The 16,877-nt window shown below is 37.7% G+C and overlaps 1 protein-coding gene across 1 annotated transcript; it reads left to right on the top strand.

Annotated features, from left to right (window-relative positions):
• The first annotated feature begins 1,796 nt into the window (after nt 1–1,796).
• Nucleotides 1,797–13,389, top strand: si:ch211-117l17.6 (regulator of G-protein signaling 21). The gene is made up of 5 exons (XM_034237477.1): nt 1,797–2,039; nt 2,156–2,251; nt 2,343–2,398; nt 2,589–2,755; nt 12,215–13,389. The coding sequence occupies exons 1-5, from the start codon at nt 1,963–1,965 to the stop codon at nt 12,398–12,400; spliced, it is 582 nt and encodes a 193-aa protein (XP_034093368.1). The 5' UTR covers nt 1,797–1,962; the 3' UTR covers nt 12,401–13,389.
• Nucleotides 13,390–16,877: the final 3,488 nt, after the last annotated feature.

Below are 16,877 nucleotides of genomic sequence, written 5' to 3'. Positions count from 1 at the left end.
TTTTGTTCTGCTTCGAATAGTTCTCTCTTTTTTCACCATACCTGTGTTTGCATCACTGTAACCAATGAGCACCTGCATGTGTATCAGAATGGCCCTGACACCATTTCAGCCCAGATTTATAAACTCCTGGCAGGACAAGCTCAAGCTCAATTCTCGCACTGAATTTTAAAAAAGTGAGTGAGGGACTGCAATATAAGAGGGAAAGAAAGAGAAACTTTAAAACTGTTCAATTGTTATGATGTGTAAAGACTGATATTGTTCTATAATCGTCTGAAACTGTTAAGTCATGATGTGAAATGGTTAACAAAGAAAAAGAGAAACTCAAGCTGCTGCTACACTTTATTTTATTTATCTAAAATCAAGCACTTTTAAGATGCACACATTTTCAAAAGCTATTTTATTTATTTTATTTTTAAATGCAGCCAGAGAGGAACATTACACATATCCACAGTATTTACTGTATATCTGTATAGTTCAATGTTAATAGACAATAAATATTGTTGTTTTTTTAATTGTACTGTCTTTATTTGATTGGCAGTCAGTTGTTGATTACATGCAGACGTTGATAAAGCTACAGGCTACTTCAATATATATCACAATAATTCATGAAGCAAGTTAGACATTTTGATGTTCCGGACCTTTGCATGGGGACATTTTCTCTAACTGGACCTCGTTGAATTTTAGTTGAATACCCCTGCAGTAGATGATTGTTGAAAATGCACTTTTACCATAAAAGGCCAACTCGACCATTTGGTAGAGGCTCATAAAAACAAAACTGTGTGGACAGTCAAAACAAATATAATTATTTGTGGCCCATTTGATAAAAAAATGCAAACAAATAATTTTTCCATTGCTTTTTTCTTGGTCTGGTAGTTAAAGGGTTAACGATTTTAAGATTGATGTGGTTTTTCAGTAAACCCATACTGTAGTTTGACAAGTAAGCAAGTGTCATACAATCATGCTTCTATCAATTTGGGAAACTTTCGTCCAATTTACCTTGACAAAGTAATCTGTATTTCCTTTCTCTCAGAATACTGTAATTGTCTTTACTCAGGTATAATATATCATGAATTTGTTGTTGTTCTTAATCTGAAGATGGCATCACTCCCATTATTGCTGTATCTTTTACATCCTTTAAAAGATAAGACTGGCACAAAAATAGAAAAACCCCAATGTGTAAGTCAGTCTTTCAGTCGTTTGTCAACTTCCCTATCAGATAATACTGTATTTTAATTTTTAGAACGAATGAGAAAGGGAACAAAGGATTCAGATCAGCTATTCTCAACTACTGTGCCTAATGTCTCATCTATTAAAAGGGAGAGACGGGAGCTGTAGCTGCAGCAAGTTAGCTCAACACAGTCCAACGGTACTTTTAATGTCCCTCGATGGCAGTCATCTCTGAGCCTTCTTCCTGAACGTGACTGACGACACACCTTAGGCGCCTGGAACCAACCGTGCATACAGAGAATTACAGAAGACTGAATGCTAGCATTGTCTCAAATGGGAAATGAGTGTCACGTATTATGAAGACGATAATACACGTCTACACATGTTACAAGACACATTTATTTTATTAAGAATTCTGTGGAAGGAATACCTGAAGAGATGGAGCTCTTCTATTTGATGCTAAAACGTATATTGTTACAACTGGAGATAATAAAGGGATTGCTACCTCAGTAGAAATGGTATAGCAAAAAGGTTAAAACATATATTTTAGTAATTCCCCTCCCTTTCCTGTATCTTCCCAAATCCTATCCCACTGGAATTCTTCGGCAGTGAGTCAGTAACAACAATAAGTGAGTCTGAGCAGCAGTCGGTTATCTATACCTGTATCAGCAGGCCCTCCGCGTCATTGGTATAACACCTTGCCTGTGAAGCTAGGTGCTAGAGGGAAAAGTACAGTTTACAGGCACCACAAGGAATTATTGTAACTCCGTCCAGACATATACCAGAGATGTTAGAATGCCGAAACTTTTGTTTTCAAAGATGCGGTTCTATACAATTAAAGATCTGATGCAAAACGTGAAGCGACCCAGAAGGTAAGCCAAAGAGTCTAATGATCAAAGTTATTTGAGTAATGTGAATAGGCTTACTTTCTAACACTGTTCAAATGTGAAACTTTACAACACTAAGTTCAACTTTATTTGTTTTGCAGGTCTGATGTTATTCTTAATCGAAATAGGCGTAAAATGGACATCCAGTGCCACATGGTTCAAAAGACAAATGATGAGACATATCCTTCAAACCTGAGGTAGACTACGTGGCACTTTCATTGATATCTCAATGTTCTGATTGTTCATAACATTTTAGAAATGGAATTCTCAAATCCCTCTTTATTACAGTTGTCAGACTGATCATAAACTCTATCCGACTCTTGAAGAGTTGCTACGCGATAAAAGTAAGACATTTTACTTTCTTTCTTTTTTTTTAATATGGGTGGTTTATTTTCATATAATAAAAATATCACAAAAATAATTTGTATTATTGTTGTTATTATTATTATTATTATTATGTGTATTATTGTTATTGCTGGTGTTGTTGTTGTAGTCTTTTGATCCTTCTATTGACATTATACAAATGTTTCCCAGAGTATTTAGCAGCGTTCCGCAGCTTCCTGCAGTCGGAGTTCAGTGAAGAAAACGTTGACTTCTGGCTCTCATGTGAAGACTTTAAGTCGACTGCCTCAATGGACGACCTGGGCTGGAAAGCAGAGGGAATCTACCAGAAGTTCATCCAGCCCACAGCCTGCAGGGAGGTTAGTGTAAATATATAAGGGATTTTTTTTTTTTAACTAAACATCCAACCAAATGACCCCTCTTGAATCATCATACAGCTAGTGGAGATGATACATTGACAAAGCAATTATAAAGCCCGCGTCACACTGTCCTGAAATTGACACCCGATGGACACACGAATATGTAATTGTGAATTTCGCACGAAGATGGCCCCGAACCACACACGAAGGCAACATTTACATTACATTTAAAGAGCCTGCACAGCCTCCCAACAACTGTTGTGCAATGAAATATTGGGCTACTAGTAATCTCGATCAGGGGCGGACTGGGACTAAAATTCAGCCCTGGAAACTGACCCAGTCCGGCCACATGAAATGTCAAATGTTAGAAATCCGCTGTTTATTATTTAAAGTTTTATGTCCGATTCGCTCCTTTTTCCCTCTCTGTACACAGCTCCAGTTTGGGCATTGCCCTGTCATCAGATTTCGTTTTTAGTTGCGGCTGTAGCGGAAGTTTAGTAAAATTATTTTTGATGAAATATTCCAAATCTCCACCCTCCATAATTGCACTAGTGATGTGTCGGTCGCGAACGAGCCGGCTCAAAGAGCCGGCTCTTTTAAGTGAACGACGGGAGCCGGCTCTTGCCCAGCGAACGAGCCGGTTTTTTGTTTTTTTTGCGGAGGGATCTAGATCGGCTTGAAGGCACATTATGCAATGTGTGCACTGTGAACATTATCCCGCTTATTACATGGCCACATTCTCAACAAAGTAACGACATGACTCCCAATATTAATTTAAATGATTTTATGGATTTAGAAAATGATTTTATTGATTTAAAAAATAGTTTTATGTATTGATTTAAATTGACATGCATCCGCTAAGAAAAGTAGTCCGTTGTTACTGTTTGAACTAACGTAGCAACGGCAGGAACTGCTTCGATAGTGTTTTTGAGGAGCTTTTTGATTACAGATTTGAAAACATCGTTGCTTGCTTTAAAAGTAGCACAATTCATGATGTCAAACCTTGGAAAGTATCTAGATATCCCTGCCCTAATGCCAAAGTAACTGGCAACTGAATATGTGTCGCCGTTTGATGTCTATGTCTGGGCCGCTGCGTAAAAAGGAGGGTTTCTGCCCCATTACTTCTCTTCTTACTTCGATAAGAATAAAACACGGAGGACGTTGGAGATCTCTTTTTCTCCCCCTCTTCTGACAGCCCAGCAGCTGATCTCAAAGCACGCTCCCCTCTCCTACAGGGGGGCGTGGTCAGCTGCAGCTCACAGAATCAGCCCTCTGCAAAAACAGCGCTGGAAAGAGCAAATAGAGCGAAATGAGGCATGGCTAAAATGCAGGATCTTTTATATAGGTCGATACAGTAGCCCCTTTTTTAAAATAGTTGTTATAGGTGTTGCTATCTGTTTTGTGTAGCGTGGTTCTACAAGCAAGTCAATGCATTCATTGGGTGGTATCGGAGAGTTACACGGGTCTGTAAATGCAATTGGCCACAGCAAATCATTTATATTAAACATGTAATTTTTACTTTTGAATACTTCAGTACAAAGGTTGTATTGAATAATTTAAGTGATATATGTGTACACATATAATTAGTCAAAACAGGGCTACATTTGATTTAATTAAAAGGTATAATATGTGGTAAACTGAAGAGCCGTTTGGGAGCCGAAAGAGCCGGCTCTTCTTGGTGAGCCGAGCCAAATGATCCAGCTCACCAAGAAGAGCCGGAATTCCCATCACTAAATTGCACTTGCTTCAGTTGCTTGCTTTCTAAGGGCGGTGATACAGTACGAACTGAAGTTGAAGCGATTTGATTGGATTGTGAGGCGTGAGCCTCATCTGATTGGTCAATTCCTCAATTTTTTGTTCACCAAGGGAAGCCAATTTCTGCTGGCCTCCTCTCGCAACAGAGTGCAATCTACTGTTTCACCATAACATCTAGAGGGGTGCTGTTTCACTCTTTGTAAAATACTCAATGAGAATGGGGGAGAGACGGGCCGGCAGAATAATTACCGAAACTAAACGAAGTGTTTTTATTTATTACAATTATATAACTACAATCCATAAAAAACAGGGGAAGCCTGGCTTCCCTTGGCCTCCAGGAGAAAACGCCACCGAGTTCAGGGGATAATTCTCACCCACCTCTTGCTCTTGCCCTGCACGTGTGCCAGTTGAGCTGGTTCTTCCAGCAGCTCAACTCGCGCCCTCATCATTCTCTTCATCATCTTGCATTTGTTTTAAGCTGCTGATGATAGTGCTTATAGCAGCGCTGCTGCCAAAAAGGTCTGTCAATTTGCGACATGTATATGCTTCACCTGCGAGTGACTTCACCTTTTTTTCTCTTGCCTTCTCGGCCCCACCTTTTTCTTTTCGTTTTCTTAGATTTGTATCCATGTTTTTTTCATTCTCCCTGTCTGCCGCGGCGTCTAATCCCTTCTCTTCGTGTGGCCGGTCTTTTTTCTTCTTTGTGTGTGATTATTTGACATAAGAACCACACAACTGCATTAGCGGCCGCAGTCGCCCTCTGTCGGCCGTCAGCGCAACTTAAATGATGACGTTAAACTATTTTTTTTTTTTTAAAGGGCCGGCCGTCAACGGCCCTTGACGACAGGCCGTTCTGTGGTTCTCCAGATTCTACAGATGGCCAGTCCGCCCCTGATCTCGATCCTTCAGCTTAAAAAAGAAGGTGCGATACCGTTCCGATAAATATCAATAATTTCGAACATCGCAGGGAAATTCCTTCGACTCATTTTGAGGTTTTGGGGGAAGCCGGAAGTGACGTCAATGCGGGAACGCTTCACTGAGTGGCGAGAGAGCCAAACACGGACAAAGTGTGTTGTCATGCGTAGAAATGGTGAATTACTGATTTTAGGCACGTTAATAACGTTTTAATGAAGTTGACTACAGTATATTTATATTTGTCAGTGCTTTCATGTCAATTCGGCAAACATAAACATAAATTATCGTTGTGAAGATGATGATTAAATTAGGATTACAAATCGGTAGTGAGAGCTGCTGATTTTCCTCCCGTCGGATGTGATATAAAAGCAAATCGATTATTTTTGTAGTTGTAAACTCAAGTGGATTAAACTACATTTATTAGTGCTTTCATGTCAATTTGGCGAACATATGATACATTAAATGATCGTGAGGATGATCATTAAAAATCGTTTGTTTGAGCCGGTCTGCATTTCCTGATGAGAAAACAAACCGATGCTTTTTGTAGTTGTAGTACACCAACATGGATTAAACCAACCCTGTCTCCTAAAAATTACGTTCCCACAGAACTAAACTGCATTCTGAATTACGTTTAGCTTGAAACGTATTTACTCCCACGTTACGTTCGTTATGAATGTATCTAAAATACGTTTATTTTCTACATATCTTCTAGAAACATATTTTCTCCCACGTTACGTTCCTTATGAACGTATCTTAAATACGTTTATTTTCTACATATCTTTGCCATTTATTGTCTTGCTTATAATAATGATAATAGTCATTTATAAATATCATTTTAGAGCACACCGTTGAAATCGAGAATCAGGCTCGATATATGGTTAAATTAAAATCAGTAGGCGAGGCTGTAATTTCGCCAGCTGTTACTCTCATGAGCGAGGCAGAACATAATAGTTTTAACATGACAAAAAGCTGCTGTGTCGTTTACCTCAAACATTAAAACAAATCCAGAGTTACGTGTTTCTGTACTTCCTCTAAGAAGAAAAGACAGTAACAGAAGATCTCTGTGGCTTCAGGCTTGATCGCCGTTCAAATGACAGCGTTGGTTTCCCCAAAAGTGGGCGGGGCTGTAAAGTGACGTAGATTTTACTATCATCTATTATTCAAAACCATTCTATTTATTCTAACGTAAATTACATGCCAGTGTTTTATCTTTTTATTTATTTGTTTTTATTTTAAATCGTATAAACGTCTGTGAGGAAAATAAATGGGGTTTTAGAGCATCAAAATACTGAAATCTGTATTTTTTAAAATCTTTTCCTTCTAATTTGTTATTCTTTTCTAAATAACACACTGTTATTTACTCAACAATAACACACAATTATCCTTGTTTTTATTTATTTGTTTAATTCTATAATCTTGAGCTTTTTAGCCGTAAATAAAGTCACCAGAAACAGACGGGACATTTCGAGATTTAGGATGGCCGAAGACACTACACTACCCATAATCCCCAGCTATCGTTTGGGACTACAGTCCCGTTGACAAACCCCGTGATGTTGGAGTGGCAGTGCGCCAAGGTTACGCCGAGCGTCAAGCTCTTTGAAATGGAACGAAACCACGGCAGACTATTCAAAACTGGACTCGAACGCCCCCCGATAAATACACATGCTGGCTATTGTGTTTCGCAACATGTTCTCTATGGCACGTATCTACTGGGAATTGTAGTTTTAAAAGACGTTTTTCCCAAAATTAGAAGTTGCCAGTATTAAACTGTGTACAGCCCTGGAGGTTTAGGCGATAGGAAACACATTGGTGTGTACACATTTAAAACATGTAATTACTAAATGGGTAAAAATCGCTTATATCCATAATGGGCAGCATTAATATATACCCACACGACAGCTTACTTTGTAATTCTACTCCACTACAATTCAGAGGTTAACCTGGTATTTTTACTCCACTACATTTAGTTTAGTTACTTTGCAGATTCTGATTAATGATGTGAAATATAAACAACCCTTAAAGCAGACTTTAGTTACACCTGAGTAAAATTCAGGGAAGGTGATTGTCAAGTGCCAACAATCAGGAGAGATATTTGATAGGTGGTGCTTGAGAAGACGAAACATTTATCTGCAGATCTCTATAAAGTATATTCATTACTCGTTATTCTCTACTAATAGTTAATTAAAAACTGTATAATGGCTATTTTGCACATCCCTTTCAAGATTTCAAGATTTTCTAAGGTGTATTGATCATATACACAACTTGGGTCACAGGTTCCTCAACAGCGCATTACAAGACATCTATCAATATGTGTGTACCTCCACCATTAAACTGTCATATTCTGCACATTTCTTATTCTATCTACATACATAAGAGTATAATTAATGTGTATAATATCAGTTAAAAGAAGTGCTTCAACATAGTTAACATTGCAGGAAAGCAATATATTAGACGTTAAGTACTTTGTCAGGCTTAATATTCATCGGTAGATAGATACCCCCAAAGCTTTTTTCTTGTTTAAAATAAGACCTTAACCTAAAGTATTCTTTAATGTGTTAATAAAGGTTAATTCGTTTTTCTGTTTTGCACATCCTCCTATTAATATCTTTGTACATCCGGCACTAAACTGTTTTATTGTAGAGATCACTTATAGTATCTTCTTGACTTTTTATATTCTATATTTCTATCATTGACCTTCTACTTTCCGACTATGAAAGTATGTACTCTTAATATTGTTTTCATCAAATAACATTATTCAACAAAAATAATTCAATAACGTGCTTTAACCACTAGGCGGTGCACACAAGGTACACACAGCATACTAATAATAACTTTGTATTATTAGTGTAGAACACTTATGTATGTATAACATCTGAAGATGTGTAGTTTTATTCATGTTTTTACATAATTTTACAGGATATTGCTATATTATTTCACATGTTTTACTTCTACACATTAATATCTGATTTGTAAAACATCACAGACAGAAAGGTATATCCGTCCTTTAATGGTACGCTATTGAAATTCTGAATCCATAGATGTGTCTCCCATCACCCAAATCCCCTGACTATTCTCTCAACTCAGTATTTACATTCTTATATTCAAAGAAAATCAGTAATATCTTTAAAAACTACAAGTCCTTTTCTATCAGCTGTGCACCGTTATGGTGTAAATATAACCTATTATCTACCAATTGGATCAAATATAAAAGTCAGCCGAATTACTATTGATACTGCAAGGAGACGTATTTTGTGAAAAGAAATTGAAGATGTTGTTTAATTGTTGATATATTTATGATCCACATCACGTATTCAGTTTTGGCGGCAGTTCCTCATGTTTGTCTAGAAGTCTTCTCATCAGGGCTCTATAAATAAAGAACTACGGCAGATGTATAATATTTAATGCAGCCGAACCGTGTATTACAATGCCGTTATGTGATGACTTTTAAAGAGAAAAGCAAGAACACTCTGAATTAGGTATTATTTTATTTTTCGTTTTCGGATATCACAACTTATTAACACCATATCCCAGCGTTTATTGCGGCTAAAACATCCAATCAACGAGCTTCAAGCTGAGGATCTTGGGTAATCAGTTCGGTGGGTTTGTGGTGTGTATCGCTCGAAATGTCCCGTCTGTTTCCGGTGACTTTATTTACGGCTAAAAAGCCCAAGATTATAGAATTAAACAAATAAAAACAAGGATAATTGTGTGTTATGGTTGAGTAAATAACAGTGTGTTATTTAGAAAATAATAACAAATTAGAAGGAAAAGATTTTAAAAAAATACAGATTTCAGTATTTTGAGGCTCTAAACCCCATTTAAAAGTCCGACATTATACGATTTAAAATAAAAACAAATAAATAAAAAGATAAAACACTGGCATGTAATTTACGTTAGAATAAATACAATGGTTTTGAATAATAGATGATAGTAAAACGTCACTTTACAGCCCCGCCCACTTTTGGGGAAACCAACGCTGTCATTTGAACGGCGATCAAGCCTGAAGCCACAGAGCTCTTCTTTTACTGTCCTTTCTTCTTAGAGGAAGTACAGAAACACGTAACTCTGGATTTGTTTTAATCTTTGAGGTGCAATAAACGACACAGCAGCTTTTTGTCATGTTAAAACTATTATTTTCTGCCTCGCTCATGAGAGTAACAGCTGCCGAAATTACAGCCTCGCCTACTGATTTTAATTTAACCATATATCGAGCCCGATTCTCGATTTCAAATATGTGCTCTAAAATGATATTTATAAATGACTATTATCATTATTATAAGCAAGGCAATAAATGGCAAAGATATGTAGAAAATAAACGTATTTAAGATACGTTCATAAGGAACGTAACGTGGGAGAAGATATGTTTCTAGAAGATATGTAGAAAATAAACGTATTTAAGATACGTTCATAACGAACGTAACGTGGGAGAAAATACGTTTCTAGAAGATATGTAGAAAATAAACGTATTTTAGATACGTTCATAACGAACGTAACGTGGGAGAAGATATGTTTCTAGAAGATATGTAGAAAATAAACGTATTTAAGATACGTTCATAACGAACGTAACGTGGGAGAAAATACGTTTCTAGAAGATATGTAGAAAATAAACGTATTTAAGATACGTTCATAACGAACGTAACGTGGGAGAAGATATGTTTCTAGAAGATATGTAGAAAATAAACGTATTTGAGATACGTTCATAACAAACGTAACGTGGGAGAAAATACGTTTCTAGCTAAACGTAATTGAGAATGCAGTTTAGTTCTGTGGGAACGTAATTTTTAGGAGACAGGGATGATTAAACGTGTGGTTTTTTCACCACAATGTTGGGGAAATTAATGAATAAAATGCACGGATTATTATTATTCCCACTCCGATCGCGACACTAGGTCCACCGTTTCCCCGCAGCGAGGCTCCCCCCGTTGACAGTTTACGTGGGCTGGGCTGGGTGCAGTGGTGTACTGGCCATCGGGACGAATCCCGATGGGCCGGTAACAAAGTGGGCCGGTCGGATAAGTCACTAGCACATCCCCCACTCCCCCCGTTGACAATTTACTAGCGGTACCGAAGTGGGCCGGTCGAGAGTCCCGGGCTGATTTTTAGTCCCATTCCACCACTGGCTACATGACCGTATTATCGCCCATATTGACGCACCGAATTCCTAAACTTCTAACAGATAAAACATAAACCAATCCTTCAGCTTCATATGAGTTCTCAGACACGTTAAAAATTAACCTGTCATCGCTGTCTGTGCTTGCTGCTGTGTGCACCATCGTGCGTTTACATGCAGATGCTGGGATCCTGAACGGTGCAGCTGGAGCGCTTGGCCCACAATGACGTCACACATAATTTGGCGGGATTTGAAGAATCCCCGAGAAGATCCAGAATATGGTCAACATTGAAGGGCAGATTAATGGTTATCAAAGTACAAAAATCCAAAATCAGTTCAGTAACGGTTTTCAAGGGGACCATATTTACTCAAATTGATGGGTTTGGATGATGGGTGAAACCCGTGTCACAGGCTCTTTAAGACATACAACTGCAACGAAAGTAACAAAAACAATTATGTTAAAGTACTATGATACTGTACTGATATTTTCAGACTTTGTTCTTTACTTTATCCATGTTTATATGTAGAAGATATTAAGTTTTCTCCGTAATGTTGTTTCCATAGCAACAACAACTTCCTGTCAACTCGCCTTCAAAATAATATATTATATCCTTTTCAGTTTCACAGAACACAAATTGGGTTATTTACATAATATGTTTACATGATTTTGTTGTGCAATAAAACAACCCGATGGACACACGATAAAGGAAATGTTCAAATTCAGCTCTGATTGTAGCAACATCGGGCCATTCGTGAGGGCATCTTAAGCCATCGTATGACCACCGGTGGAGTTTCTCAGGCTCCGGCAGCAACTTCGTGAGCGCTGGCAAAATCTTTGGCATGCCAAAAAATTGCCGAAGGACCTTGCGAAGGTTCATTTTCATGTTGAATTTGTGTGTCAATTTTGCCCTTCACCGATGATAACACGAAGATGACACGATTTGACAAGATGCCCTCACGAGTGCCTTGCAAAGTTGCCGCTCACAAAGTTGCTGCCGGAGCCTGAGAAACTCCACCGGTGGTCATACGATGGCTTAAGATGCCCTCACGAATGGCCCGATGTTTTTACGATCAGAGCCGAATTTGAACATTTCCTTTATCGTGTGTCCATCGGGTGTCAATTTCGGACAGTGTGACGCGGGCTTTAGATAAGACTTGCATGGATATCTGAATCATTTGTACATTATTCTATGCTATGCTAAATAAGTTACGGAGCATACAACCCAAAACACAGTGTCAGTGTTTTGAACTGGCTGCAAACGGCACATTGACTGTTTATGGCTAAAACCCATGGATTCAAACACAATAATCCCCCATGTATAATATTTAGAATGTATTTCCCTGTGGTCGATATCAATTATAAAGGAAATACTAATATCATGTAATATATCATTGTACTGTTTGAGTATGATAATCCTCTGACCCCAAAGAATATGCGCATATCGTACAAAACCTTCCTACTGCAATTATACCTTTAGGTTATTTTGTTTGGTGTTGATGAGGATGGATAAAAATCTATTCTGTCCAGTCCAAATGTCTCCGCCCATGTTTAGATGGTCTGTTTTTATAGTTATCACAATCTTGAACCACAGCACTTGGTTTATGTGAAGTATAGTTAGTGTGAATGGCCCTGTATTCAACACAATTTACAGTTGTTTTTCTTTGTGTCTCTTCCTCAGATCAACGTTGACCACCACATTAGAGAGAAGATCAAGAAGACTTTGGAGCAGCCAAGCCTTTCATGCTTTGATGAGGCTCAGAAACATGTTTACCTGCTGATGGAAAGAGACTCTTACCCCAGATTCCTGCACTCAGATGCCTACCTGAGTGTAAAGAACAAATCCAGGACTCTCTGGTACATTTAGCTCAGAAGGTTGTATCAAAACAGCTTTTCTAATCCTTGTTTTTGTTCCCATTTGGCTGAATTTAAAAGTTATTTCACATTGTACGAGATGTGAAGCTTTCATCAAAACTGAGATGGTATATTGACGAAATGTTGTGGAGGACGTTGAAGCAGGAGCAGAGAAAAGTGATGTGAGTGGGAAAAGAAGTAAATGCAAGTGGGGTAGAAAGAATGCTGTTTGTATGCATCAGTATGGATTGGTTGGAAATATTGTAAGTGTCGACGAAAAGTTTTAGTAAGTTATAGAGCAAAATACAAATGAAAAGGAATGACATAAACATGGTGTCTGATATGAAACAACCTAGTTTTCATTAAACGCTGTACAACATTTTACCATCTTTAGCTACAATTCAAGAGAAATAAGTCGTTATCTTTCATCGTCCATAACTGCTAATTAATGTTTTGTGTTGTTAATGTACTGACTTGTTTCCATATAGTCAGATTTTGAGACAATGATTGAAATCTATCTAGTTAGACATGTGCGGATGGGCATTAGTAAAAAAAAAAGAAAAAAGAACAGTTTCCACCCAGCGAGGAGATTCTGTTGTTGGTCACATGTCTGATATATCCTTTAATGAGGTACAGGGATGACTCTATACACCAGCAATAGGGTTTACCAAACTGGAAAAAACTAACCCCGCAGTAACCCTTGATCTCACTTAGTTCTGTAAATGGCCTTATTCCTCAGAATTGTGCCTTAAAAAGGAGTACTGAGGCAGCTAATAATAACTCCAGAGGCTTAAACGACAACACTGGAGTCATAAGACAACCTGATGCGTAACAGATCAGGCTGAATGTGCTGCCTTGTTAGGGGAATAATCTCATAGCCCGCAGACAATGATAGCAAAGATACACAGATGCTTTACGTGGAGAAATACCATGAAACAAGTATACTTTGGAAAAAGACCTGACTGTTTAAATAAAAGTATTAAAGTGGAAAATAAGCTTTTACATTTTACTGAAAATGTGTTTTTTGTGGTTCAAGCTTTGGAAGCTTGATTTTTTGTATCGTCCAAGAAGTGTATCGAGGAGTAATAGTTGTCATTTTCATTGTTTGCCCATGTTGTATTATTTCAGAATTTGGGGGAATAGGTCAATCTTAGCAACAAGGTATGGATAAAAGTGTAACCTGCACTTTAAGATATATTCGTGTTCTAAACCTTTACCATCTCCCCTCCCTGTTAACTTTGAATTAGAGCACAAATGACATGTGCTGTACCTTTTAAGAAATGTACAAGCTATATTCAAAAGACAAAATAATACAATTTCCATCCAATGTATCCATTCCTTCAGCAGTTCCTAGGAATGAACAACATATTTTGTCTTAAAACCAAGGACCACTTACTGTAGCCTCACTGTTTTCAACCCATTGGTCAGTAAATTCAGTTTGTGTATATAAATTATGAGGCCGATGTTTCATGATTGTATATGGGGGGGAGGTGATTGTAAGCCCTGTCTCGGACCAATGGTAATTGTTCCTTTCCATGACTTAAATAAATAAATAGCCCTAACCTCTAACCCTAAATTAATAAAAACTATAGCCACTCACTAAACCACTTTATCTACTACTAAGTTGTGTTTCTACCATAGGTTTTGAGAGGAAAAGTAAGGGGTTGTGGTTTGATTTGAAGTCACTGTTGGCTTCTATAATTATCTAAGACCAACACCACCACTTTCTTAACCTTAGGCAAGTTCATGTAGCTAATAAGCATAACCATGAAAGATTTTAATAACGCTAAAGTTGTTCCCCACGGCTATTGTATTGCAACAGGTTTTTTTGTGATAAACAAAAAACAAATGTATTAATAATTTTGTGACATGGCAGATTAGTTTTTTCCTACAAAATGTATCTATTTCTGCATGGGAAAAAAACGATTTACAGGTATGTAAATAAACAGCTTTATCAGCTATTTTCAGACGTCAGTAACTCTTAGTACATTGGGATCATGTCAAGGGGTTGTTCCTGATAAAGATCTCAGATTTCCTTCACACACAATCTGTCAGTGTTTTTTCATAACCCAGAACTGTTACCATGGTAGAGAAAAAGGAAGTGAGTACTGTCGATGGCACAGTGTTAGTCAAGTCAGTCACACTTTGGGAACTTCACTAACAGTTCTGCCTTGATACACTAAATGCTGCATGCTGTATTCCTAATTTAGTAAGTGTTGAGACAAATTAAAATATAAAAAGGACAGCTTTGCGTTCACAGTGTTTGGTGATTCTTCATAACGCCTCAGTACCTAGAACCGTGTTTGGGCAAAAGAGGGAGAGCAGCATCAGTGAAGCCAGCCAAAAACAGAGTAGCCTGAGGCAGAAGAGACTGGTAAAAAAAATACAATCAGTGAGGTTTGAAGTATTTATAATTATCTTCTGAGCACTCTTATTTTCCTTTCAGAATCTTCTCTAGGCCTATTATAACTATTGGCAGGCGAACTAAACATAACAGCATTAAAGCTAGTAGCACTGGATTACATTAACCCCTTTTGGTTTGTCATTGACAATTTAAACGAGCAGTTTAGTTTCACCTTTACTTAATTATATCCTGAACAAAATTACTTAATATGATCATTTGAAATCATATCTACTGAAAAGCAGATCCTCTTAGTATCGTGTGAGCGTCGACCTGTAAAACTGGCTGAGTGAACTAAATGAACAGTAATCCCGGCTGCCTTTACTCACTAAAATTAAGTTGGGGAAAAGAACGATAATTGCAGTGTTACGTGGGCAAGAAGGAGCGGAAAAACATTGCAAAATTAAATGTGTAGAAAACCCATCTGACTAATGTGAAGTCAGAGGCAGATAGTGTGACTCTGCTCTGTCACACTTCTAGCCAAAGCTTAGCAGGGAGGGAGGAGACGTCTCTACATTTGTTTAGAAGTCTTTCCTTCTAAACTTATTATCAGCTTTAAGCATGATTTTTACGCCAAGTGACCGTACATCTGTTAGGAGTATGCTATGATGCTTCTGAGTAGAAGGAAACAAACTGCTAGCATCACAGCTTTGGATTCTCAGGCCTATAGTCAATCAGATCAAGTTGTTTTGCTAACGTTTAAAACCAGGCTACCATGTTAACATAATTGCTATTGGACTTAAATGACACATTTTGTTGGGGCTATGTTGGTTCAGTAGTCGGCCCTAGTTGTAATACTATTGTAAGAAACTGTACTCTTCTCACCTAAGCCCCAGCTTTGACTTTAATCCTGCATGATCTCATGTCGTTTTTGCAAAATTGCAGTTTCTCCAGCTAAAGCTTCAATCAAAGTCATAATTGGTGATACGTCTTTGGACAATTTTGGTTTTATCCTTCTAAAAACGGACAATTTGACATTCATAAATTGGCTATACAAAGGTTTCAGACTTCATTGGGATTAAACTCCTCAAGCTTTATTTTTGGTCCCTCAGTTTGCGTATCTACTTCCTGACTGACTTGAAGGAAACAGAAAATGTCAAGGGTCAGTGCTACTAATGCTTATTTCAGCTGCTAGTCACTTGTCAGGAAACCGTCCAATTCACAACAAATTATCACACCACAACTGAATTTCTCGCCAAGGCGGGTTATTTCTCTTGACTCATGTCTGTTCCCAGTCCCTTGAACAACTCACAAGCTCAGATGTAAAAGGCTGCTGTCTGACAAATGTGTATGACATTGGCATTGGGATCCAGGTTCATAAGAACACCTTGTTGGCCATACTGCCCTTATGTCACAATTTCACATAATGTCTTCAAATCAAGGTGAATTAGCCTTTCAGAAATTAAAACCTATTGTGAATGTGTTAATACAGATATTTAAAATGTCTAACATGTTAAATCCATGGATCGGTCAATCTGAAAACCTTACTCTTAGAGGATGTGATTGTTGGCAACATGTCTTCTATTTGAGGGTTTTCAGAGCCTTCCTTTACTTTGAAGATGTGTTATACTTTGTATTATAAAAATACATCTCAAAGATTGGTTTATTCTGATCTCCATATAAGGATTTCATCCTACTTTTTGAGCCAATAAGAAGGGTTTGGCAGGTAAGTATTACATGTTCCGTACTGTGGTTATGTGACATACAGACTTCCTATCTGTGTTGCAATGCATTTGTCATTTCCTCTTCTCACCTATGTTGCATGAATTTAAGCCACATTTTTGAAATTCTTATTGTGGGATCACTAAACTTAAAAACATTTTATCACAAAGGCAACATTTCAAGGAGAAAGTAAAGTAATCCTTCAATTTGTATTAATATGCCTGTAATTTCATTTGGCTACCAAAATACATAATGTGCAAAGGTCACAATTTGCCTATCACAGGAAAATGTTACTGTCATTTGCATCTGTGCTGCGAGTCAAACAATAATGTGAACACAGCATCAGCCTGTTATGCTCGTCCAGTCAGGAAGAGAGGGAAGGATCTGCAGAAGGAAAAGGAAGCAGAGAGACATAATAGGGAGTATA

This window comes from Gymnodraco acuticeps, unplaced genomic scaffold (assembly GCF_902827175.1).
Source record: "Gymnodraco acuticeps unplaced genomic scaffold, fGymAcu1.1, whole genome shotgun sequence".
Classification (NCBI taxonomy): Eukaryota; Metazoa; Chordata; class Actinopteri; order Perciformes; family Bathydraconidae; genus Gymnodraco; species Gymnodraco acuticeps.
This window is presented reverse-complemented; position numbering and strand designations above follow the sequence as displayed.

Excerpts from the sequence above, each read along its gene's own strand:
- si:ch211-117l17.6 (XM_034237477.1), top strand. The coding sequence starts at position 1,963 with ATGCCGAAACTTTTGTTTTCAAAGATGCGGTTCTATACAATTAAAGAT. Across the intron at positions 2,040-2,155 it reads AACGTGAAGCGACCCAGAAG|GTCTGATGTTATTCTTAATC; the intron begins GTAAGCCAAAGA and ends TTTGTTTTGCAG. Across the intron at positions 2,756-12,214 it reads AGCCCACAGCCTGCAGGGAG|ATCAACGTTGACCACCACAT; the intron begins GTTAGTGTAAAT and ends TCTCTTCCTCAG.